At 39.4% G+C, this 23832-nt stretch overlaps 7 protein-coding genes across 7 annotated transcripts; 2 read left to right on the forward strand and 5 right to left on the reverse strand.

Annotated features, from left to right (window-relative positions):
- Positions 1–84: 84 nt before the first annotated feature.
- On the reverse strand, positions 85–783 carry LOC145234124 (uncharacterized). Its single transcript, XM_080098899.1, has one exon. It carries the CDS (start codon positions 781–783, stop codon positions 85–87), a length of 699 nt encoding a protein of 232 aa, XP_079955025.1.
- Positions 784–855: 72 nt separating this feature from the next.
- Positions 856–1770, reverse strand: LOC145234125 (uncharacterized). The gene has a single exon (XM_080098900.1). It carries the CDS (start codon positions 1768–1770, stop codon positions 856–858), a length of 915 nt encoding a protein of 304 aa, XP_079955026.1.
- A 375-nt stretch (positions 1771–2145) lies between these two features.
- Positions 2146–2760, forward strand: LOC145234126 (uncharacterized). Its single transcript, XM_080098901.1, has one exon. The coding sequence runs from the start codon at positions 2146–2148 to the stop codon at positions 2758–2760; it is 615 nt and encodes a 204-aa protein (XP_079955027.1).
- A 3450-nt stretch (positions 2761–6210) lies between these two features.
- On the reverse strand, positions 6211–9483 carry LOC145234127 (uncharacterized). The gene has a single exon (XM_080098903.1). The coding sequence runs from the start codon at positions 8767–8769 to the stop codon at positions 6211–6213; it is 2559 nt and encodes an 852-aa protein (XP_079955029.1). The 5' UTR covers positions 8770–9483.
- Positions 9484–16258: 6775 nt separating this feature from the next.
- On the reverse strand, positions 16259–17578 carry LOC145234128 (SCAN domain-containing protein 3-like). Its single transcript, XM_080098904.1, has one exon. The coding sequence runs from the start codon at positions 17576–17578 to the stop codon at positions 16259–16261; it is 1320 nt and encodes a 439-aa protein (XP_079955030.1).
- A 47-nt stretch (positions 17579–17625) lies between these two features.
- LOC145234129 (protein FAM200B-like) lies at positions 17626–18096 on the reverse strand. Its single transcript, XM_080098905.1, has one exon. It carries the CDS (start codon positions 18094–18096, stop codon positions 17626–17628), a length of 471 nt encoding a protein of 156 aa, XP_079955031.1.
- A 3857-nt stretch (positions 18097–21953) lies between these two features.
- On the forward strand, positions 21954–23488 carry LOC145233593 (uncharacterized). Its single transcript, XM_080098347.1, has 5 exons — positions 21954–22474; positions 22543–22693; positions 22755–22836; positions 22907–23095; positions 23179–23488. The coding sequence occupies exons 1-5, from the start codon at positions 22299–22301 to the stop codon at positions 23379–23381; spliced, it is 801 nt and encodes a 266-aa protein (XP_079954473.1). The 5' UTR covers positions 21954–22298; the 3' UTR covers positions 23382–23488.
- Positions 23489–23832: the final 344 nt, after the last annotated feature.

Here is a 23832-nt window from a genome sequence, read left to right on the forward strand (position 1 = left end):
TCCACTGGGAGAAGTAGTCAATAAGTGATTGCATTGGATTGGTGTCCTTTGCCACAATAGAAGCAAAAATCTTAGGACTTTTCCTTAATTCAGGGTCATCATCACCCAGAGCAGGCAAAGAAGCAGGTCTGGAAGGCCAGTGCTCCTCTGCAGGTCTGGAAGGCCATTTTCATGCAAAAAGGCTGGTCCTTTAAACCACATTGCAGCTTGTTGTACTTTGTCAGGCATCAAACCACGGGAGGCAATATCTGCTGGATTTTTCTCAGTTGGCACATGTCTCCACTGACTGCAATGTGAGGCTTCCTGTATCATACATAGTCGATTAGCGACAAATGTTTGAAAACGAGCACTTTTATTTCTAATGTACTGCAACACTGTGGTTGAATCTGTCCAGTAGATTGTATCATCAATTTTGTATTCCAAATCTTCTTTTATTAATTGGGTCAACTTCACACCAATAACAGCAGCAGTCAATTCCAACCTTGGAACTGTCACTGGCTTTTTGGGGGTAACTCTTGCTTTACCCATCAGAAATGAGCAACATATTTTGCTCAAATGATCCTTTGAACGGAGGTAACATACGGCTCCATATCCTAAATTACTGGAATCGCAAATACAATGCACTTGACATATCTTCACTTCTGCATGCAAAGTCTTTAAACATCTTGGAATTGACACAGTCTCCAGATTGGGTAAAAGTTGCAGCCACTGATTCCAAACCTTTAAATGATAATCTTTAATCTGGTCATCCCATCCTAAATCATGATCCCACAAGTCTTGCATGAGCCTCTTGATCGGAAGCATAAATGGCTGCACAAAGCCCAATGGGTCATATATTTGACTCAACATAGACAGTTATCCACGTCGGGTGGCAGACTTGGGTTTAATGTTCACTTGAACTTCAAATTGATCACTAGAAGTATTCCACTGGACGCCAAGAGCACGTTCAACTGGCATTTCATCCAAATCAAGATTTAAAGTGGCCCTGGCTCTGTCAACTTCAGGCACTGAGGCTATAACATCTCGATCATTGCTGAGGTATTTTGTTAAATGAAATCCACCACAGTGAAGTAGGTCAGCAAGATTTTTTACAAGCTTTATAGCTTCATCAGGGGTAGCTACTGACTTCAAACAGTCATCAACATAGAAATTGTGTTTGACAGTTTGCAGAGTGGTCTCATCTGCTTGAGGTAGATTATCTTTGGCTACTTGTAGCAAGGCAAATCCAGCACAACTAGGTGAAGAGGTAGCACCAAATAAGTGTACTACCATTTGAAAGTCAACAGGTGGTTGTGTCATATCATTATTTGGCCACCAAAGAAAGCATAGTGCATCGTAATCCTTTGGGTTGACCCTGACCTGGTGAAACATCCCTTTAATGTCTGCAACAATAGCTATTCTTTCTTGACGAAAGCGAAGAAGTACACCAACCAGTTTGTTAGTGTGATCAGGCCCTTGAAGAAGCTGATCATTGAGTGAAACATCTTGGAACTTTGCAGCACAATCGAATACTACTCTAAACTTCTGACCAGTAAAATGGTGTGGAATATACCATGTTCTTCCTTGGGTTTTAACATGAGGTGCTCTTTTTGCAAATCCACAGTCCAAAAGCTCCTTTATTTTAGAACAGTATTTGCCAAAAAGTTCTTCATCTTTAATGAATCTTTTCTTGAGGTAAGTAAGCCTCCTTTCTGCCATTAAACGGTTGTATGGCAGCTTAGCTTCTTCTGACTTCCATGGTAAAGCAACTTCGTAATGCCCATTTACCATTTTAATAGAATCCTGCATTATTTTTAATGCTCTTCTGTCATCAATAGAATGGTGTAACTTGTCATGTGCATTGAGGTCTGCAGCGAGCTACTAAGCAATTTACGCTCGTGGGCTCCGCTCTGTATTTTGTTCACTCTGTGCCTAAAGGGTTATGTGTATTCCTGCGCGGTTTAATTACATTCCTTAGTTCCGCTTAAAGTCTCTCGTTTTCGTGTTGCTTTCCTCAGTTGTAGTTTTCGCGTTTACTTGACATTTTGTGTTAACTTCTATTTTACATTACAGGACTTATAGTGTCGATCTCTGTTGCTTAAAGCTAATAAACTGTATTACGTTTATGTAGCCAATTACTGCAATTTAAGCAACAGAAGATATCCGATGGACAAGCTGCTTTTACGCCCGAACACTTTGACGATAGAACCTGAAGCTCCAAATGCTGGCAGACACTTTACGCATTGGCTTCGCACTGTTACAGATTACATTGACCATCTCTCTGAAGGCGAAAACACCGTTACTGCCGCTCACAAGAAACGAATTATTATAAACTGTCTATCACCTGATGCTTTTTCTTATGTAGAAGATGCCGATTCTTTTGAAGATATCGTCGTGGCACTAAAGCGAATATACGTGAAAAAGAAGAACAACGTATTTGCTAGATATCTACTTGTGAGTCGCATTCAAAATTCCGACGAATCCATATCTGAATATCTACGCGAACTGAAAACTCTTGCCAAAGATTGCACCTTTACTTCTGTGACTGCTGATCAATACAAAGACGACTTAACGCGAGATGCCTTCATTAATGGTATTTCTTCTTCTTCGATTAGGCAGCGTCTTTTAGAAATTGAAGATTTAAACCTACTTAAAGCCGCCGAAATCGCTGAAAATCTTGCCAAATCACAGCAACAATCTCTCTTGATGGGTAAAAATTCATTAGTTGCTTCGGCTCCCTCGGTAAAAATAATGTTCACAAAACATCACCACAATAGGTAACTACACAGTCCACTCGCCATAACGAGCAGGCGACTTGATTAGAAGATAAGGATTCTGGCCAGGTACAGGACCTTTAAAGTCCATACTGATCCTTTCCCACGGTTTGGTAGCTTTTATCAGTTCTCTTGCCTGAGGCTTGTAGAAACGTGGCTTAAGTTCGGCACCCTCGGAAAGCGCCGCTAGTTCATCTGCTCAGTTGTACCACGATGTGCCTCTGGCCACTGCTCGACGTACAAATCGACCCCGGGCAAAGTCTTGTTATTTCTGCGGTGGTGCAATGCATCGTAGCCGATCTGCTTGCCCGGCTCTTGAAGCTGTGTGTTATAACTGCGGGAAAAGAGGACATTTTTCCCAGGTTTGTCGCAGCAGCCCCTCTTCTAATCAAAGCAGCTCTCGTTTCCGTCCCACCTCAGCTTTGTGTTTCTCTCCACGACGCTATATTTCAAACGCTTTCAAACCTCACTCTCTCGCTGGGGCTCCCCTAAGTCTGGGACCCGCTCTCGTAGACGGCTCGTTGGAGTCTAATCCAGTGAAAGTCTTATTGATTCTGGTGCCTCCGGTAACTTTATTAGCAAACAGGTAGCTCAGTCACTTCACTTACAGACATCCGGCCCTCATACGCCCATTACTATGGCTTCTTCTTGTTTATCTATCGCCACCTCTGGCTCTACATCGGCTACAATCTCTTTACTAGGCCGTTCGTATTCGCTGACTTTCGGTATTTTAAAAGACCTTTGTGCTGATGTTATTCTTGGGCAAGATTTTCTCCAGAGACATCAAGAAGTGACTTTTTCTATGGGAGGCTCTGAACCCCCGCTTCGCATCGCGTCTGTGGGCGTTTCTTTGTTGGACTTACCCGCTGCAACGCTCAAGCCTCCTCGACTTTTCGAATTTCTTTTGCCTGGTTGTACACCTATTGCCGCTCGGTCTCGCCGATACAGCAAAGAAGACTTGCGCTTTATCAATGCGGAAATAAAACGGCTTCTGAAGTCTGATATCATTGAACCTGCCCGTTCTCCTTGGAGAGCGCCGGTGTTAGTCGTTTCACGAGGTCACAAGAAACGACTCGTCGTTGACTATTCTGTTACGGTCAATAGATATACTCAGTTAGATGCCTATCCTCTACCTAAGATTGAGGAAATTGTAAATTTAATTGCTCAAGATCGATTCTACAGCTGTCCTGATCTCCGTTCTGCTTACCATCAAGTTCCATTGCTGGAAAATGAACGCCCGTATACCGCATTTGAAGCGTGTGGTAGACTTTATCAATACAAACGGCTTCCTTTTGGCGTGACGAATGGCGTGGCTGCCTTCCAACGCGCCATTGATGATTTTATTCAAGACAATAAGTTGCATAAGGTATACGCGTACCTTGATGACATCACCGTTACCGGCGCTACGTTAGAGGAACACGATCTCAACCTTCGTCCTCTTCTTGAAGCTGCTCGCAAAAATAACATTACTATAAATCAAGAAAAGTCCAGAATTAGAACAACTACTTTGGACTTTCTTGGGCATCGTATTTCCTTCAATGAAATTCGACCTGACCCAAATCGTTTGCAACCTTTATTAGAGTTGTCACCTCCAGCTTCACCAAAGGAACTGAAAAGAGTACTAGGAATGTTCTCTTACTACGCTAAGTGGATTAAGAATTTTTCACGACGTGTAGCCCCTCTCTTGAATGCAAAAGACTTCCCGCTAGACGAAGATGCCGTTCTATCATTTAACGATTTAAAAGACGAGCTCGGCAAAGTCACTCTTGGTGCAATTCTTGACGACTGCATTTTTGAAGTGGAAACAGACGCCTCTGATTTTGCTGTAGCTGCTGTCTTGTCGCAAAAGGGACGACCTGTGGCTTTCATGTCTCGTACACTTAACCGTTGCGAACGCAATTACCCCGCTATTGAAAAGGAAGCCTCCGCTATTATTGAAGCTGTAAGAAAGTGGTCGCATTTCTTAAAGGGTCGGCATTTCACTTTAATCACGGACCAAAAATCAGTCGCTTACATGTTTGAACGAAGAAACCGGGGCAAGATTAAAAATGTTAAAATGATATCGTGGAGATTAGAATTGGGCCAATATTCCTACGATATACGCCACCGACCAGGTACACTGAATATTGTTCCCGATGCGTTTTCTCGAGTATGTGCGTCTTCAAAGTCTCTTCAAGATCTTTTTGCACTGCATGAATCCCTTGGACACCCTGGATACGCCCGTATGTATCACTTTGTTAAATCTCACAATTTGCCTTATACTAGTGATGAAACTAAATCGGTTGGTAATAGATGTCGCGTGTGTGCCGAACTTAAGCCACGTTTCTACAAGCCTCAGGCAAGACAACTGATAAAAGCTACCAAACCGTGGGAAAGGATCAGTATGGACTTTAAAAGTCCTGTACCTGGCCAGAATCCTTATCTTCTAATCGTTGTAGATGAGTACAGCCGGTATCTTTTTGTTTTTCCTTGCAAGAGAATGACTTCGTCCATCGTTATCGATTGCCTCTCCAACCTATTTTGCCTTTTTGGTTTTCCTGACTATATTCACAGCGACCGAGGAACTTCTTTTCTCAGCGAGGAAACGCGTCAATATTTACTCTCGCGTGGCATCGCTGCTAGTCAATCTACGCCATATCATCCTCAAGGTAACAGTCAATGTGAAAAGACAAATCAAACTGTCTGGAAGACGGTAAAACTTCTGCTTCGCAACCGCAATTTACCCGATAGCCGTTGGGAGGAAGTGTTATCTGATGCTCTACATGCCATGCGGACCCTACTGTGCACCGCCACTAATCAAACGCCGCACGAACGCTTTTTTAGTTTTTCCCGCCGAGTCCTGTCCGGTACCTCGATGTCCTCATGGCTACTGAACCGTGGCACTGTACTTCTTCGTAGGTTTGTCCGAAAGGAGACCCGTTGTGTGATCCTGTGACCTTGCTGGATGCAAATCCATCGTACGCCCATGTGCGGCATTCCAACGGACGGGAAAGCACAGTCTCAACTTCTGACCTGGCTCCTTGTCCGAACTCTTCGAGCTCCGCAGAAGATGAGATATCTTCATCTGAAGATGACGTCGCTGTTGAAGTGGACAGTCCCGCGCCCCTTGAATCTACTGAATCGGCTGACTCACCACCTGGTATTCGTCGTTCTACCCGTGAACGAAAGTCGCCTGCTCGTTATGGCTAGTGGACTGTGTAGTTACCTATTGTGGTGATGTTTTGTGAACATTATTTTTACCGAGGGAGAATGCAGCGAGCTACTAAGCAATTTACGCTCGTGGGCTCCGCTCTGTATTTTGTTCACTCTGTGCCTAAAGGGTTATTTGTATTCCTGCGCGGTTTAATTACATTCCTTAGTTCCGCTTAAAGTCTCTCGTTTTCGTGTTGCTTTCCTCAGTTGTAGTTTTCGCGTTTACTTGACATTTTGTGTTAACTTCTATTTTACATTACAGGACTTATAGTGTCGATCTCTGTTGCTTAAAGCTAATAAACTGTATTACGTTTATGTAGCCAATTACTGCAAGGTCTTGAAAGTCACTATCATACATTCTTTGAAATTGATCTTGTATGCTGTCAGTACAGTGAGCGAAGTGTATTTTTACTTGATCATCGCTTGACGATTTGCAGTCTGGCCCAAATAAAGCCCATCCAAGACCAGTCCGAATTGCAAGAGGTGATCCTGGTTCTCCAACTGCAGTCTCCCTTTGGATGTGCAGTTCCATCATGTCAGCCCCAATCAGCAAGTCCACATCATTATGTGACAACTGAGGGAAATGAATTGAATTAAGGTGATGACTGACTTCACTTTGAACTGGTATGCTTCCTTTAACATCCGGCAATTTAGGAATTGCCAACACATCATGAAGAAAGTATGGGGTATTTTCACCAATCCTCAGAACATGAAGCTTTACATGAACAACATAATATTGGCGCTGTCCGTTGACAGTAGACACTGAGAACCTTTTCCCAGTTCCATTGGTCCTTAGTTTTTGCATAAGACTTAGAGTGCAAAGAGAATGATTTGATCCTTCATCAAGGAATGCATAAGTATTAATGAACTTACTCTTATCATTTGTCCACACACATACAGGGACAACTTTAAGCCTAACCTTTGCTTTGGCTGGCAGATTGCATGATATTCCACCGGAAGTGATGTCAACTCCGGCCCCAGTGGGGTTCTGCTGCAATGTGTTTGTTCTTCTTTCTACTTGGTTGGCCCCGGCCCCACTTAACCTGCTGGGGCATGGTATTTCATCCCTTTGATGATAGCTTTTCTGTCGGTGCAACAATGTGTGGTGCTTTCCATTACAGTTTTCAACTTGACATCTTTTTTCACTTTTGCACTCAGCAATAAAATGATTTGAACCCAAACAATTGAAGCAAAGGTTCTGCCTTTTGACAAGTTCAGCTCTCTTTTGCACAGTTTTTGCTTTGAACTGTAAACATTTCCATAGTGGATGATTGCTATTACAGTCAGCACATAGCTCTTGCTGTCTTCTTGTAACTGGGGAAACAACTGAAGTGCCAGTTTTCTCCTTGATGTTGGAACTTGTTTCCACAGAAGCCACAGTTGAAAATGCTCCAATTTTTGTTGTACGATTTGGTTTTGCAGCTGGTGCCTTTGTTTCAGCCAGCAACTTTCCATAAAATGTATTGCAGCCAATGTCTTTGTTAACTACAAATTCAGTCATGTGCCAAAAGTCTGGCGATTTTCCTTTTCTATACAAATTGGTGCATTTGTTTGCATATTCAACACGCATGTGGTATGGAAGTCTGTTAAACACCTTCCCAAGGTATACTTGGTTATTAGCATCTGACAACGAATTTAAATCTTGGCATATATTAAGTGTGTTTTGCATTTGCCTAGATAGTACACCAAGGCCTTCAATGTCATTTGGTTTGATTGTTGGACCATTTATTAGGTTGTTGATGTGAGCACTGATTACAATATGCCTTTGACCAAAATGCTGATAAAGCTTGTTTCTTGCATCCAAATATCCTTCACTGGGGTTCTTCACTAGACCACAAGTTGATATAAGATCTTTGGCCTTTCCTTCACACATTTCAGTAAGGTACAACAGCTTGAATTCGTCTTGCTCATGCTGGCTAGCTATGTTTGCATCAAACTTCTTCATAAACTCAGTGTACTTCAATGGATCGCCATTAAATTTTGGCATGCTGATTTTGGCCATTGAAAACCCATTGTTAATAGATTTTGTAATTGTTTCCATAGCTTTCAGAAAATGGGAATCTGTCTTATTTTCTTGATGAGGATTGGTTTGAGCACTAGGTACAGTGGGTATGGGGTAGGTAGGAATGGGTACAGGTGGGTACTTGGTAACAGGAGGATTATTGTATTTGGGAGTGGGGTAAGAAACACTGGGTTCAGTGCAACTTGGATAAAGTGGTGAAACGGGGTAAAAGTTAGGGCCATAAACATGTCCGTTTGCATTATGTTGTGGCATAAATTGACATGTCGGTTGTGGTAAGTTTCCTTCTTGCACTACTTGTGGCATTACTTCCTGTGCGATATTAACAGGTCTGGGCAAAACATCTGAATCAGCATTTATTTGTACTACTGGAGTTTTGCAGAAATCTTTGATTTGGTAAGGACCTACTCGATTTCTAACCAAAGGACTTTCATCATTTAAAGAGTCTGCTCTCGACACCGGTCTAGAGCCTGCTTGGGATAAAATCTCAGCTCTTTCATTTTCTGAGGCCATAGCCTGCAGTTCATTTGTCATCTTAAGCCTTTGCCTGCGCAAATGTGCACGATTTTCTTCCATCCTTTGTTCCATTTGCATTTTCTTTTCCTGAAGTTCCATTTGCATTTTCTTTTCCTGGAGTTCCATCTGCATTTTCTTTTCCTGGAGTTCCAGTTCAATTTGTTCCTGTTCAATGACCTGCTCATTTCTTCTTTTTTGCTCTTCAATTTGTAACTGAAGAAGTCTTGATCTTGTTACAGATGAATGGCTGCTTTTGGAGTTCATCTCATCTAAATTGCTTTCATCCATGTTGTGGAGTATAACAGGTACTTGATGCAATATGACAGTTTGTGTGCAATACAAACTGTGACGCAGAAATTATGTAGAATACAAAACCCTTTGGTTCTGATTCCACGTCCCAGCTAGCTTTCTAACTGGCCACTGTGTGGGTTACTTGCACCGCCAAATGCTGTCTGTCACACTGATGCGTTGCAACAATAAAACGAAGGCTGTATTCCAATACGGAGTACCACAGTACAACGAAACTGGACAGTTCATAACAGTACAGATTAGTCAAGACAGAGCAGAATGAAACAGAACAGTCTACAACAGAGCAGTCTAGGACCAAACGAGACAGAACAGATTTCTGCGTTAGCAGCTCCCACACAGATTTACATTGCTTAGTGTCTTATTCAAATAGAAGTACAAAATAGAGAGTTTAGTTAAGCTACTAACACGAGAAAAAGATAAAAGGTATACACGACTAGCATGGTCAGATTATCACACACATTTAAATTATCCATACATCAACTATTACACTCTAATCCACTGTAGTTACCTTACACACAACTACTTTTACAAGAATAAACCCTATACAATACTAATTAACAGTCCTATGCACTGCAAAACTGTCACAAAAAAGGAATTACGCAATAACTGTAAGCTGCCTCGTGTAAAACGTACGTACGGTAATCGGCACGAGACACGACAATCACCACGCCACAACTAATAGAAATCGATATTGACACGTTTCACTGCATCTTGACCACAACAGGCCCCTTTAAGTAGCATTCTGCAATCTGTAATCCAGCAAAAGATTAGTGTATTTGAGCTCCCACAATAAAAACAAATCATACTTTTAAAACGAGCACACCACAGCTAGTAAAATCCGTTTGAAGGGGGTGATCGATTTCCCCCAATTTCCAGGTCTTTTTCATCATCTGTGAATCCTGCTTAATGTCCCTTAACCGTAAATATTCCCTACAAAAATGGTAAACAATCACTATACATGTTGTAGTTTGTGTTACAGCAGAACACAACTAAAAAGAATATTTACTTGAAAGATCTATGTCTCTCATTTTGTTTGGGTATTTTCATGACAAAACATACCTAAAGCATGCAGCAACATCATGACATGGTTTGCAACCAAATGGGTCAATGAGATAACATGTTGCATTTTCTAAGTTGACAATCTGAAAACAGTAATTTGCGCATCTAAAAAAATCTGGCAGGTTTAAGCAATATTTATAAAATATTATACTTCATTGTAGAGAATGTTAGTTTTATCAATGTTGATGGCTTGAAAACTATGGTTTCACTTTGTTTTATTGACACATGATTTTGTTTTGTATGATGGTGTACAATACCAGCAGTAAAATCCTTTTATGTAGCAGTAAAACACATAAGTAAACACTCACAAATAGATTCCAGTGGTTGCCATTCTTGTTGTATGCTCCCATTAAAATTTTAAAGTTTGAAAATGAAATCTGAAAAATTATGACATACATTTTTTAATGTTATACTACTAAATGTTCGTAACCTTCTTCATCACATGTCACTTTAGAATCTTTTTTTCTTGTCAATTATCAAATTGACAATAAAACTGTCAAAGACAAAAGTAGATGGAGATGTTTGAGCAATAACCCTTAACCCATATTCTATGGCCTGCACAAAAGGGCAATCAGATGAGTGTTTTAGATTCTTTGTTAAAGTAAAATCTTACAGATGTATCAAGCCAGCAGTGTTCAGCCATAGTAGAAAAAGAAGTGTGTCTCAGAACACAAAATGGTTGTACTTTCAGTTTTGCAACAATCATGTTGTGTGCTTTTTGTTTCCAAATCTAGAAAAATACATACATTTTACGTGGGCTTCTACAGCAACCATACAAATTACCTCCTTGGCATTAAAACCCTAGATAGTGGCAATTTTCTTGATTTTGTGCAAAGCTTTCGGAAATGTATCTTTGAATAAAATGAGGTCATGAAGTTTATTTATCATGTCATCGATGCTTCCTGCAATTCCATAATCATCACAAATCTGTTTTAATGCTGCTGAAGTTGTCTAAACAATACAAAGCAATTAGTAACATTTTACCACTGTTAAAACTATGTAAGCGTTTATACAGAAGTGGGTGAATATAACGCTTCCATTATATCTTCTTGAGAAAAGCTGCAAGTTTGACTTTTAGGTTTGGCCTGTTTTAAAGCAGCAGCCTTCTTGAACTCAGTATTATAAACCATAGTTCCAATTCTTGACTGCAAATTCATCCATGGGGCAAGAGTACAATAATGAATTTCTATTTTCCATGGATTGTTTGTCCCTGTGCAAAATATAATTAATTATGTTGTACGATAACACCAGAAGGGCCGACAGTCAGAATTATTTTTATCCCCGCGCAAACACCGCCGTTGGCTCAAGGTCAATTTGCTATCGAGGTCCAAAAGTATGGGAAGAAATACCACACGTCACAAAGTCGCTCACACGCTCCTCCTTTAGGAAAAAATACCGTTCGCATCTACTGATGCAATACCATCAATCTCGAACTAATACATCTCGAAGTCCAGGCCCCCAGCCCCCCCTAAACAATTAATTTATAGCCTTGTTTCCTTTTCCTTCTCCACATACTCTGATTTTTTGTTTTTATTTCCTTTCCCACAGTTTTATTCCAGTGTTATTTTTTTGTTATCGCTTTTTAATATTTGTTTATTTTGTGCATAAACAACATTACGTAGTCACACATAAAAGGGCAAAGTACTGCCGTAGGATTTGACTTTTTCAGATCTGCCACCTGGGACGAGAACAGTCATCACCTTCTACTTCCACACCGTTCAACATCGGAGATCCCCGCCATCGATCCTACGAAACCTAGGAAGCAGAGGAGATAAGCGACGGACACTTCAGAACCAACTTCCATCGCAACGAACTGTCCTCGGGACACCCGGGTCTGCCTACGGGATCTCAGGAAACGTTCCGAGGAACCGAGCTGGTGTTTCCGTTTAGGCGGGTTTCATTTGGCCAGCAGAACCCGCGGGTTCAACCACCGTCTTATGCAACCGGACGTACCCCGCCAGGTTCGTGCGGTCGGTTGCGATCCTACGGCAGAACAAAACCCACAATACTTCAAGCATCATTCAAATAACGGGACACTTGACTCGATAACCAACGGTTTTTTTCGGTGTCCTTGCTGTTTTTACTAAAATGTTCATCAATGACAATTGATTTAGTGACAATGCAAATAAAATTTTGACTTGACTTGACTTGATAGCAACTTCAATGAACTGTTATAGGACCATATTGTAACTAAGTATTTTTTTATGGATTTTTAAAACCAATACATTTATAGTCATCAAACTGTTTAAATGATCTTACTACAACTATTACAATCAAAGTTACTCCTAAAAGTACCGTAAAATCCTCTGCCAATAATTTCTTTTCTGTAATTTTCCCAGGTTAAATCCATATCAACCAATTCAGAGTAGGGCTTTTGTTGTGTTGATTCAACTGCACAATTAAAAGTTAAAACTTTGTGGATTATCAAGCTTGTGAAACACATCCTTATTGACAATTACAACTGCTTTTTTGACCTAGCAATTTGTTTTATGTGTCATAATTACTAACAAGCACTATCGTTATTATATTTACCTGGTTTAACACAAGTGTTTTTCCAATTACCATCACCCACAACAATGTTGGGATAAATTCCACAACGATTGCAAACAAATGAATAACTGAAATTTTGTAATGCTGCAAAATGGTATAAACCATTTCTTATGTCATGCAATGGCATGGTTTGTGTGTCTTTAAAAAGTAGTTTTAAATTCCGCTCTACTGCAACATGGTGCAAAACAAAAACATTTTTTACAAATTATTACCACAAAAGTTGTTTGTGTCAATATATACCTTTATGCCATTCAGAAGGTATTGACACAGTTTATTTGAGAGTAGAATCTTGTCATTAAAATTGTGGAATCCAGACTTATAGTCTTGAAATCTCAGTATTAACTTGCAGCTTTTACACTCCTGACCAATAACTTTCACATCTATTGAAAAAGTGTTGCTATGACTGCTACTTATGTGCCACAATGATCAGTTGATAATTGCTACAATTTTAAAATTGTTTACACTAACCACTCCACACAATGCCTGCTCCATAAACCACTACATTTTTTTCTTTTTGTGACAAGAGTTTCCCATTGCAGTTTGGGCAATTTGATAAGTCACACTTAAGTGGTTGCAATGGTTTGTTTTCGTTTAGGTACTTTTCTGGTATATCTTCTGGAATAGTTTTTCTTTGCAGGTAATACTTCATAATAGCCTGATCCAGATCTGATAACTGCAAATCAGCAGGTCTGAAGAAGAACAATATTGAAAAAGAATTGAGACCAACTTTTGTGCCCAACACTCAACACAGACTCTACAGAACACGACTTACCTTGATTTGCTTTTCACAAAAAGGTTTGGTTGATGTTGCACCATGTACCATTTTGAAATTGTTTCATGCAGACAAGCATGGCACTGCTTTGATGATGCACATTCACATGACCATTCACCTGTGTCAGAGTCAAAGCTTACCCTAACTCTTTGTAGCTTGTTGTAGTATTGGATTTTTTCTTCATACACTGAATAATACATGGTCCTTCCAGAAAAGCCCATACTCTGAAAGTCTAAGTGCATCACAAGTGGTACTTTTTCCTTATGCTTAAATTAAGTAAATCTTTGCATGAATCCACAGTGTGGTTGGAGATTAGATTCATTGTAGTAAGTTTGTTCAAATATTTTGTATCCAAATTTTTTAATGCAAAAGGCTCAGCAAACTGTACAGCCTCAAGATGTTCACACTCCAAAGATGGATTTACTGTGGCTGCTGACTTCATTAAATCAATGCAGGTTGGATCGCAGCACAAGATCAAACTTTTCTGAATGGACTTTTGAACATGGACAGGGGCAATAAGTCCACTTTTTGTTTTTGCAACAGCAAAAGTTCCATGTTCTTTGTCAACACAGATGCTTGGTAGATTTTTGGGGACATTGTGATGTTTTTGTACATGTTTTCGCATTGATGATAAGTGTACAAAATTTTTTTGGCAAATATCACACACATTACTATCCGTTTCCTCCGGTGATTTTGTTTCATCTACAAAAGTATGCATATGTAAAAAATTTGTACCTGTATAACTTTGAACATAACTGACAGTCCCTCTTCATTTTACGGTTACGTAATAACTTTCAAGAGTGTTGTGCAGTAAATAATCATTAGGATATTCAAGCAAATACATACAAACATCAAAACACAAACTTACTACTGGATTGCATCTTGAAATGGAGTTTTTCACCAGCAATAACTGCATTCGGAGCACATAACCCCAAATAAGTATCTAGTGTATTACAATCACTTTACAAAATTGTTTTTAAAGGAAAATAAAATTCTGTGTCTAATTTTGATAAAATGTATTTATTCTTTTGATCTATTTCAATTTAAATGCAGCTGTTTTGTACAGTGAATTATCCAATGGTCTTCATTTTAGCAATACTTACTTAAATGATGCTTGAAACTCGTGCTTCTTGTTATAATTTTTTTACAGATTGGACAGTGAAAATGGCTACGTAATACCGGACCTTGCTGTTCAAAACATTGTGATCTACACGGCAGGCAGCACACTAAAAACGAGTAAAACAAACTATTGCAATTTGACACTGATTAAAAATAAGGGAAATAGGATAAATATATATTGCCTGTTGATGTGCCTGTATTTCAAATAAATTTTTAAACAACACCTAAAAATGTAAATATTTTAGTTACATGCAATAACATTGTTGCATGATACATATATATGTCATCCCAAGAAAAATCCAAAATCCTTTACTATTTTTCTCTTCTTTCACAATTATACAAATGCATAGTGGCACAAGACAATAATTGTCATATGATATGGGTTCTGGACCATAACCACCAACTAAGATTTTCTATCAATAAACTTTATGAGTTTCAAACCAAACATCAGTCTCATTTGGCAAAGAACTAAAAAATTGAAATCTACATTACATACATGATTTGCCTTCAAAAACTACAGGTTGTTAACATAAAACTTTTCCATTTTAAGCAGCACCTAAAACATTCCTGTTGGAAAACTAGCAATTTTTGATTTATAGGTGTCAAAAAAACGTGTTGTATGTAAAGGCATCAGGCCAATATATAAGCTGCAGACAGTGCACACTGTTTCGACCTATTTGGCAAAGAACTAAAAAATTGAAATCTACATTACATACCTGATTTGCCTTCAAAAACTACAGGTTGTTAACATAAAACTTTTCCATTTTAAGCAGCACCTAAAACATTCCTGTTGGAAAACTAGCAATTTTTGATTTATAGGTGTCAAAAAAACGTGTTGTATGTAAAGGCATCAGGCCAATATATAAGCTGCAGACAGTGCACACTGTTTCGACCTACAAGGTCTTATCAGTGCAGCTGGTGACTAGAGAAAGTCCGTATTGGCTACTGTAGCCATCAAATGGCACTCCAGTTTGTTGGGAGTGACAGGCTAAAATGCCATACCTCACCTGTTCTCTGCAATGCCTTAACCGAGCATAAACCATAGAGTAAACTGGCTCACAATGGCAAAGCAATTGCTCGGAAACCAAAGTGAAGTCGGCTCACTGTCACAGTATCAATGTAAAGGCACCAAGCCAATAAATGTGCAGACAGTGCACACTGTTTTGACCTATAAGGTCTCATCAGTGCAGCTGGTGATAAGAGAAAGGCTGTATTGGCTATAGTGGAGCCATTAAACAGGACTCCAGTTTGTTGGGAGTAACAGATTAAACATTCCTTACCTGTTTGTTTAAGCTTGTTTCAGCAAAACAAAAAGTATATTCTTGTGATTTATCATCAGTTGCTATATCTACAAGCCTGCTTATTATAAGTTCAGCTTTCACAAGAATGCACGAGCTTTTCTTTTTTATTGCTTAATCTGAAAACAATCTTCTAACAGGTGCAATGCACAACTGCACATACATACGGCACAAGCAAAAACACCCTCATTAATCTCAAACACTATTTAAAAAGGATCGCTTGACAACATCAGTGTCAAGTTAGTTATGACGTAGTGTCAACCGTGTCAAGTCAATGTTAAGCAGTGTCAACCGTGACAAGCAGTGTCAACCGTAACAAGCAGTGTCAATCGTGACAAGCAGTGTCAATCGTGACAAGCAGTGTCAAGCAATACCAGTGACAAGCAGTGTCAACTGTCAAGTGTCAATTTTTGGTCACAACCCTCACTCGAAATGCCTGCATTACCTTCGGAGTCCAATGGGGAAGTTGCAACTTGGGCATCAAAAACTCTTTTTTCGGATTGTGTGCCAGCTATATCTTCACGTTTAATAGACATGTCACTTAAATCAGGGGTCGGCAACCTTTTTTGCACTGCGGACCGGTTTTGAAACTAAATTTTATCGCGGACCGGCAATCAAAACCTGCAAATGTTAAGCAACGAAAATTTATTACAGCTCGTAAATAACGTTATTAATGAGAACATTGAGCTTGTTTTGCCTCAACGAGGCGCTCCCACCTAGGAGTTATTGAACTTAATGACACCCGCAATGTGTCCTTCACGTCCAGTCTGTTTCGTGGTTTGGTCTTTGTTGCTGCCATCACAGAAAATCCAGACTCGCATAGGTACGATGTCGGAAATGGAAGCAGCGTTTTTAATGCATTTATGGCAAGGTCAGGGTATTCTGGCAAGACTTTCATCCAAAACACTGGTAGAGTCGTTGTCTCGAAAACGCATTTCAAGCAACCATCATTTGCAATGTCCAACAGCTGGTCCTCTTGTCTTACACGTAATATCGATTCACCTGATTTAAAAACAAATGGATTACGGATCCATTTCTTTGCACTTCGAGGGTCTTTAGCGCTTGGAAAGTAACGCTTAAACTCTAGTAACATGACTTGCAAGTGACTGCTCACAAGGTCGGAGAACGCTTGCTCAGGCTCGTTGTCTTTCAGAGTCTCTGCTAATGTTTGAAACATGTCAAATACCCCTTTGTTTACGCGTTGCTCCCACAATTTAAGTTTGTCTTTAAATGCAGCCACTTTATCTGCCAACTTAAGTACTGTTGTCATTTTGCCCTGAAGAGAAAGATTAAGTTCGTTGAGCAGATTAAATATGTCACACAAGTAGGCAAGTTTGATAACCCACTTGTCGTCAATAAACTTGTTGGCAAGATCTGAATGTTTCTCCGATAAAACTCTACGCAGTGGTTCACGTAACTCAAACACTCTGTTCAATGATTTTCCTCTGGAGAGCCACCTTACTTCTGTGTGCAAGAGAAGGCATTTGTGCTCTGCATCCATATCCTCACATATCTGCTCAAATAGTCGGGTGTTAAGTGCGTGAGCTTTAACAAGGTTGATTATTTTTACAACATCATCGAATACACTGTGAAGCTCAGGTGAAATTTTTCTGCTCGCCAGCATTTCTCTGTGAATGACACAGTGAGTAGCTTCGCATTCTGGTGCGACCTCCTTGATTCGAGCAGTCAAACCAGTCAGTCGACCAACCATGACTGCAGCGTCATCTGTACACACACCCACACAGAAAGACCAGTTCAGTTTTGATGCGAAATAATCATTCAAAGATTTAAACAATTCGGTGGCTGTGGTGTTTTTTTGTAATAATAAGGCACATAACATGTCCTCATGAACATCCTCTGCATGAAGATAACGAACAAATACCAGTAGCACAGCTTTGTTCTCAATGTCTGTCGACTCGTCGCACTGAATCGAAAACCATGGGGACTTTACAATTCGCCCTAATAATTGATTTTCAATATCTTCTGCCATGTCTTCAATTCATCTCACAACAGTGCGAGCCGAAAGAGGAACCTGCGCTATCTTTTTAACTGCTGATTCCCTAACACTTCACGGCAAATATCAGTACACGCAGGTAGAATTAATTCTTCTCCGATAGTAAAAGGTTTATTAGTCTTAGCGATGCGGTGAGACACCAAATACGATGCTCGTAAAGCATTTGAATTTGTTGACAAAGTGGTTTTCAACAATCGTTTTTCACCTTCGCAATCACGTTTCCTTCTGTCAAAAAACTCCAAAGGTTTATCTCTAAATTCTGGGTGTCTGGTCCTCATGTGCCGAAGTAACTTTGAAGGCTTTATCGCCTCGTTTGACAACTGGCTGCTGCAAATTAGGCAGAGCGGCCTTGGTGCTTCCGAATCGCAAGTTGAAATAAATCCGTACTTCAAGTACGTCTCATCGTATTGGCGATGGAAAGAAGCTTTCTTTTGTTTTTTTGTTTGTAGGCCCTTCGTCCTCGACGTCAGATTCTTCACATGGTTTTGATCCATTTCCAAAAAAACTTAGCATAGATGTTTGTTTTGTGCTCATTTTTCTCGGACAGGCTTACAATTGAAATGTTAACAAAATTTAAATCGGTAAAGTTTTTCTAGTCAAGTGTCAATTACTATAACACGTATAATCATGCAAAAACAAGAATAAAAAAAAACTTTTCAATGGTTAGACTTATAACCATTTGCCATACCGCTAACTGCTATTCTTTTTCATTATCACTCTACTTTTCATATTACAAACGACGGCAAATGCGTACGCAAAAACTCCATTACTGCATCGTCTACAACACAAACAAAGCGACCACATGCTGTCCAAGTCCAAAGTTTACATAAAACACAAGTTCCCATTGTCCAACCCATTGTTACGAGATACAGCCTCATTAACGCATTGTTGTGTCCAAAATATCACAATGGGTATGAAAAAAAAACACATAAAATGCCCAATTTTTACCAAGCGGAGAGCTTTACCGCGAATTTAGCAAACTCCTCGCGGACCGGTAGCGAACTCCTCGCGGACCGGTACCGGGTCGCGGCCCGGCGGTTGCCGACCACTGACTTAAATGATCACCACCATTACTTTCTACATCAGCTGCAGTTGGTATCAAAAGGACGAAGTGATTCGGTTTGTATGGTAAAACATAACTTGACGACCACATAATTGTACCTGCCGATGTTGCTTTACACAAACTTTTCCGATGGGTCTGGTGTAAGCTTCACACCGCTCATTGTTGGGGCCAACTTTGGGCATTTTAGGAAGAAAAACTCACATTTATGGCGGACGAAGCTGCGTACATGTGTGACAGGCCTGCCCATTCGCCTTCCTTTAACGTGGAGACTAAAAGGTCGGAATAGTTTGGCTGGACAAATCTATGATCTTTCAAATAATTCTTGGTTGTACTTCGTGTAGTTACCAAGAATCTCCAGTGACGTAAAATAGCGAAGCTGCAGGTGGTGGCTTTGATCCCCATAAAGCATTTGCGACAACGCTCAATGCCGGATTAACCATTAGGCAAAGTAGGTACGTGCCTACAGGCCAGTCAAAAATCCAGGCCACTTTAAAATCAGAATAATGATTTGGCAACCCTCGTAATTCTAATTTTTTAGTTGGCAATCCTGATTTTCTCGCCACTTACAAATTGTGCCTACAGGCCAGCAGGCCCTTAATCCAGCACTGACATCATCATTTTCAGTTGCGTACGCGGTTATTGTATGCAAATAAAATATAATAGGCAAGCAACTGGTGGATGGCGAAGGGACCATATAGGTCATCGAGTCAGTCACCCGTGTACAGAAATAATGATAAATAGGCAAAAAGGAAAAAAGATAGTCACACAGCAGGAGTCTTTTAATAATTAAAACTAGAGCAGTGTGCCCAGTTTACAATAATGCAAATGATGTACTGTATTGGTCCTGTAAATGTTATCATACATTACACGTGGTTGCTAGGGAACTGGCGGGAGGAATACAAGCGCAAGGTACACAGCATTGGAAAGTAACGTGAAAAATAATGCGGATAAGAAGTATGGCACACATGTAAAAACTTACCAGGTCAAATACATATCCAAAAGGCTTTTTTTGTATAATTTGCTAAACAAACGAAGAGGGTTGTTTTTTATATAATGAGGAATGGAATTCCATAATTTTGGGCCTTGGTAAATAGATGCTGCCTGGGATTTTGTTGAGGACATACGTTTGATGAAAAAGTGGTTAGTGGCAGACTGACGTGTTATATGATTATGAATTGAACTAATGTAAGTATAGGCAGAGGTGTAGACAGGAGGCAGAAGCTTATTGTGAACTTTGAACATAAATTTTCCTAGTTCAAAATTGTACATGTCAGGAATTTTAAGAATTTGACTTTTCGAATATACATGATTTAAGTTTTCTCTGTATGATACGTTTGCTAAATTTCGGACAGCCTTATTGTGAAGAACATTTAGATGATGTAGAGTTTGGGATGAAGCCGTGCCCCAGCTCAGAATGCCATACGTCAAATGACTTGCGACAAGAGCTGAATAAACAGGCTTTAACGAAGCTGATGGCAAATATTTTTTAAGCGTAAATAGCATACCTGACCCGGAGGCTAGCTTTGTTGCAAGGTATGCAACATGTTGTTTCCAAGAGAGTTTGTCATCTATGATCATTCCGAGGTATTTAGTATGGGACACTTGGTTTAGTTTCTGTTGACCACAGCTTACGCTAAAGCATTTTTGTGAGATTGATTTTTGAGGGAAAATTATAAAATTAGTTTTTAAAGTATTAATGGTAAGCTTGTTTGAAGACATCCATTGGCTTATTTTGTTTAGTTGCTGGTTTACTTCAACCTCTAATAGTTGGACGTTTTTGTTGGACATGAATAGAGCTGTGTCATCCGCAAATAGGTTTGTTTTGAAGTTGGTAATGGAAGGTAAGTCATTTATATAAATGAGAAATAGAATTGGAGAAAGAACTGAGCCCTGCGGGACGCCACAAACAATGTCCTGATATTGAGACGGTGTTGAATTTAACATTACAAATTGTTTACGACCGGTCAAAAACGAAGTGAGAAGTTTCAATGGAATGCCTCGAATTCCATATTTTTCTAGCTTACCAAGAAGAATTTGGTGGTCAACAGTGTCAAATGCTTTTTTGAGATCCAGAAATATTGCACATGTTGTCTTCTTTACACTATTTTGCATTAAAAGGTAGTCCTATAATTCTAGAAGCGAAAGTGTTGTTGAGAAACTTGTTCTAAACCCAGCTTGATTATCTGTGATGATATTGAATTTATTTAGGTAAGAATTTAGATTTTTTTTCAAAAGTTTTTCAAATATCTTCGCGAAATGTGGAAGGATTGATATTGGTCTGTAATTGCAGAAACGTTGATGGTCCCCACTTTTGAAAATTGGAATCACTTTAGTGGACAACTAACTTTGATTAAATTTAAGGGAATGTCAAAGGTGTCTTTAGAGGAGTTATTTTTAAGATTGTTTATTGTGCTTTCCATCTCATAGTTATCAATAGGGTGTAGGTACATGGAATGATTGAAGGTGCTGGTGATATATTTTAGAGGTGAATGAATTGATGCTGGAATGGATTGAGCAAGCTTTGGACCAATTGTGGAAAAGTACTTGTTGAAGTTGTTGGCAACTGTTAGGGGATGAGAAGTTGTGGTGGGATCGGAATCTGATGTTTTCATGGAAGAGATGGGTGGGGATGATTTCCTTTTGTTTAGTATATCCCCAATTACCTTCCACATCTTTTTTGGGTTGCCTGAGTTACTTTGTAAAATACTTGCATAGTAGTTGATTTTGGCGTTCTTTTTTATATGAGTTAATGTGTTATTGTATTTTTTGTATTTATTATATGCCGCAATGGTCTGTTTTTTAATTGCTTTGCGATATAGTTTGCTTTTAGTTTTTATGGACTTTATAATGCTGTTTGTAATCCAAGGCTTTTTGTAGAATTTTTGATGAGATCTAGAGAGTTTAACAAGAGGAGCATGTTGACAACGCTCTGTTAAAACAATTACCGTCGCCTACAATTGTAACTGGCGTGTAATCTCGAAGAAATGATGCGTCGTACTTCTGTAGAACGCTTTTTGCAGTTTGATCTGTGCTTAAAGATCCAACATCTGAGCTTGTTGCAAACGCTGGTAACTTAATCTCATAAACTTTGTGAAAAAGTTGTTCCTGGTGCAACAAGCGTTTGCATTTCTCTTCCGAAATGTTGCCATCAACAACATCCGTTAGAATGCGAAAAAGTGCTGTTCCAAAGTTAAATTTATCTTTTAAAAAGCAGCACTTTGGACAATAAAATTTTATGTCCGGTGCGGCCCAATCATTAGCATTTATTAACTTGGAAGTGCATTTAAAATGAATCCAATGTTTACAACCCGAACACTAATACTACGTTTCCATGGCCACTTTTGAGGCGCAGTACTACGCCTCAACGTCGAAAAACGGAAGTGACGTAACGAAACCAGGCGCTTTACTGCGCCTCAACTCCCGATCGGTCAGGCGGTCTAGAAGGGGTTGCCTGAAGGATTTGAGGCGCAGTATACTCGGCCCAAAGCGATTTCAGTTTTGCTGATTGTGTCATTATGCACGTGTTCAAAATAGTGATAAGAGTTTTGATATGAAATGTCAACGCAGCGAAAACGCAGATGTGGGTAGTTGTGAGTTAAGACAAAGAATTTTGTGCAGCATTAGTCGAGAAATATGGCGAAAGTGGTAGGTGCAGTTAAAAAGTGGACAGAGGCTGAAACCAATGACTTAATTGCTATTGCAAAACAACTTAATTTGATAGAGCAAAGTGACAGTAAATCAAGAAGAAATAAAGATGTTATGCAGCAGGCAGTGAATGAAATGAGAAAGAAGGGACACAATTATGACATGTGTGAAGTATTTTGTTTCAATGTCACTTTTATTTCATGCAGTACAACTAGAGGTTTCAAATTTTCAGACACCAAGTTCGACGAAAGTGGAGACTCTTAAAATCCCAATATAACAAAATCAAAGGTGGTTTAAACAGATCCGGTGCTTCATCCAAAGGTTTGGACTGGCCTCACTTTGAAAAAATGGATGAAATTCTTGGAACACGACCACGATCATTGGTGTGTGTGTGTACATTTTGATTTTGAATCATATTTCTTAAAATGTTTAACATGTTTTTAGGCAATGCATCATGCTTCAGGCTTTGAGTCTGGAAAACAACCATTACCACAGACACTTGAAGAATATTCAGAATTTGATGATGGTTAGTAATCGGCATAATAATTTCTGCAACTCTCAATTACCTTAATTTTGACATTATGCATTTTATACAGTGACAATCCTTGAGGAAACGTTAACTCCACAAGAGTCAGACACACTAGCACCGTCTGACATGTTTACCCAGTCAGCCACCACACCATTGCAGACAGACACACTTTCACAACAAGCTCCAGCAAGTCGCCAAGCTCCAACAGAAGAATCTCCAAGCTATGAAGAGCCATCATCTTCTAGAACTATCTCAGGTATTAAATTTTATATTTGGTTTTCAACTAACTACTTTATGTTATTTATTCAAACAGCTACTATCTCTTATTATTTCCATTAGGCTCTTCAAACAGAACGCGACGGCGTCATCAAAAGGCTTCAGAAGTTAGAGATAAAGAAGCTGCTAGCACTGAAAACATACTTCAGTTTTTAAAGGACAGCCAAGAAAGTAATCAAAGAAATATGGAAAAAATGATTAACGTTCTTACAAACCTTGCTGATGTACTGACCTCATCAATTACTCAACAAAATAATTCAAACTAAATGTCCAAATTGATTTATCTTCATTTTGTTGTAGTATTTTCATTCTTCTTTCTTTATGGAGTGTGTGCAGTTACATGGTCTCTTAAAAATGACTTGCCAAACAAAAATTTGTATTTTATTGAACAGAAAATGATCAGACGAAAGAAATACATTTTGACATTTGTCAGATTTCACATAAATAATCAGCAATTGCTGAGCGGATATGACTGTCCACTACAGCATCTGGCTGTGAAGTGGACCCATAGGTTAAAGTAGTTTCTGTATCTCTAGGTACAGGAATTTGGGCCTGTTCACATATATTGTGCATAATACAACATGCTGCAATAACAAATGGGGCTTGTTGAATGTCAACATCCAATTGTCGTTTAAGTATTCGCCACCGAGCCTTAAGCCTGCCAAAAGCATTCTCAACCACAATTCTTACACTGCTATGGTGATAGTTGAATGTTTC

This window comes from Phallusia mammillata, chromosome 6 (genome assembly GCF_965637545.1).
Source record: "Phallusia mammillata chromosome 6, kaPhaMamm4.hap1.1, whole genome shotgun sequence".
Lineage (NCBI taxonomy): Eukaryota > Metazoa > Chordata > Ascidiacea > Phlebobranchia > Ascidiidae > Phallusia > Phallusia mammillata.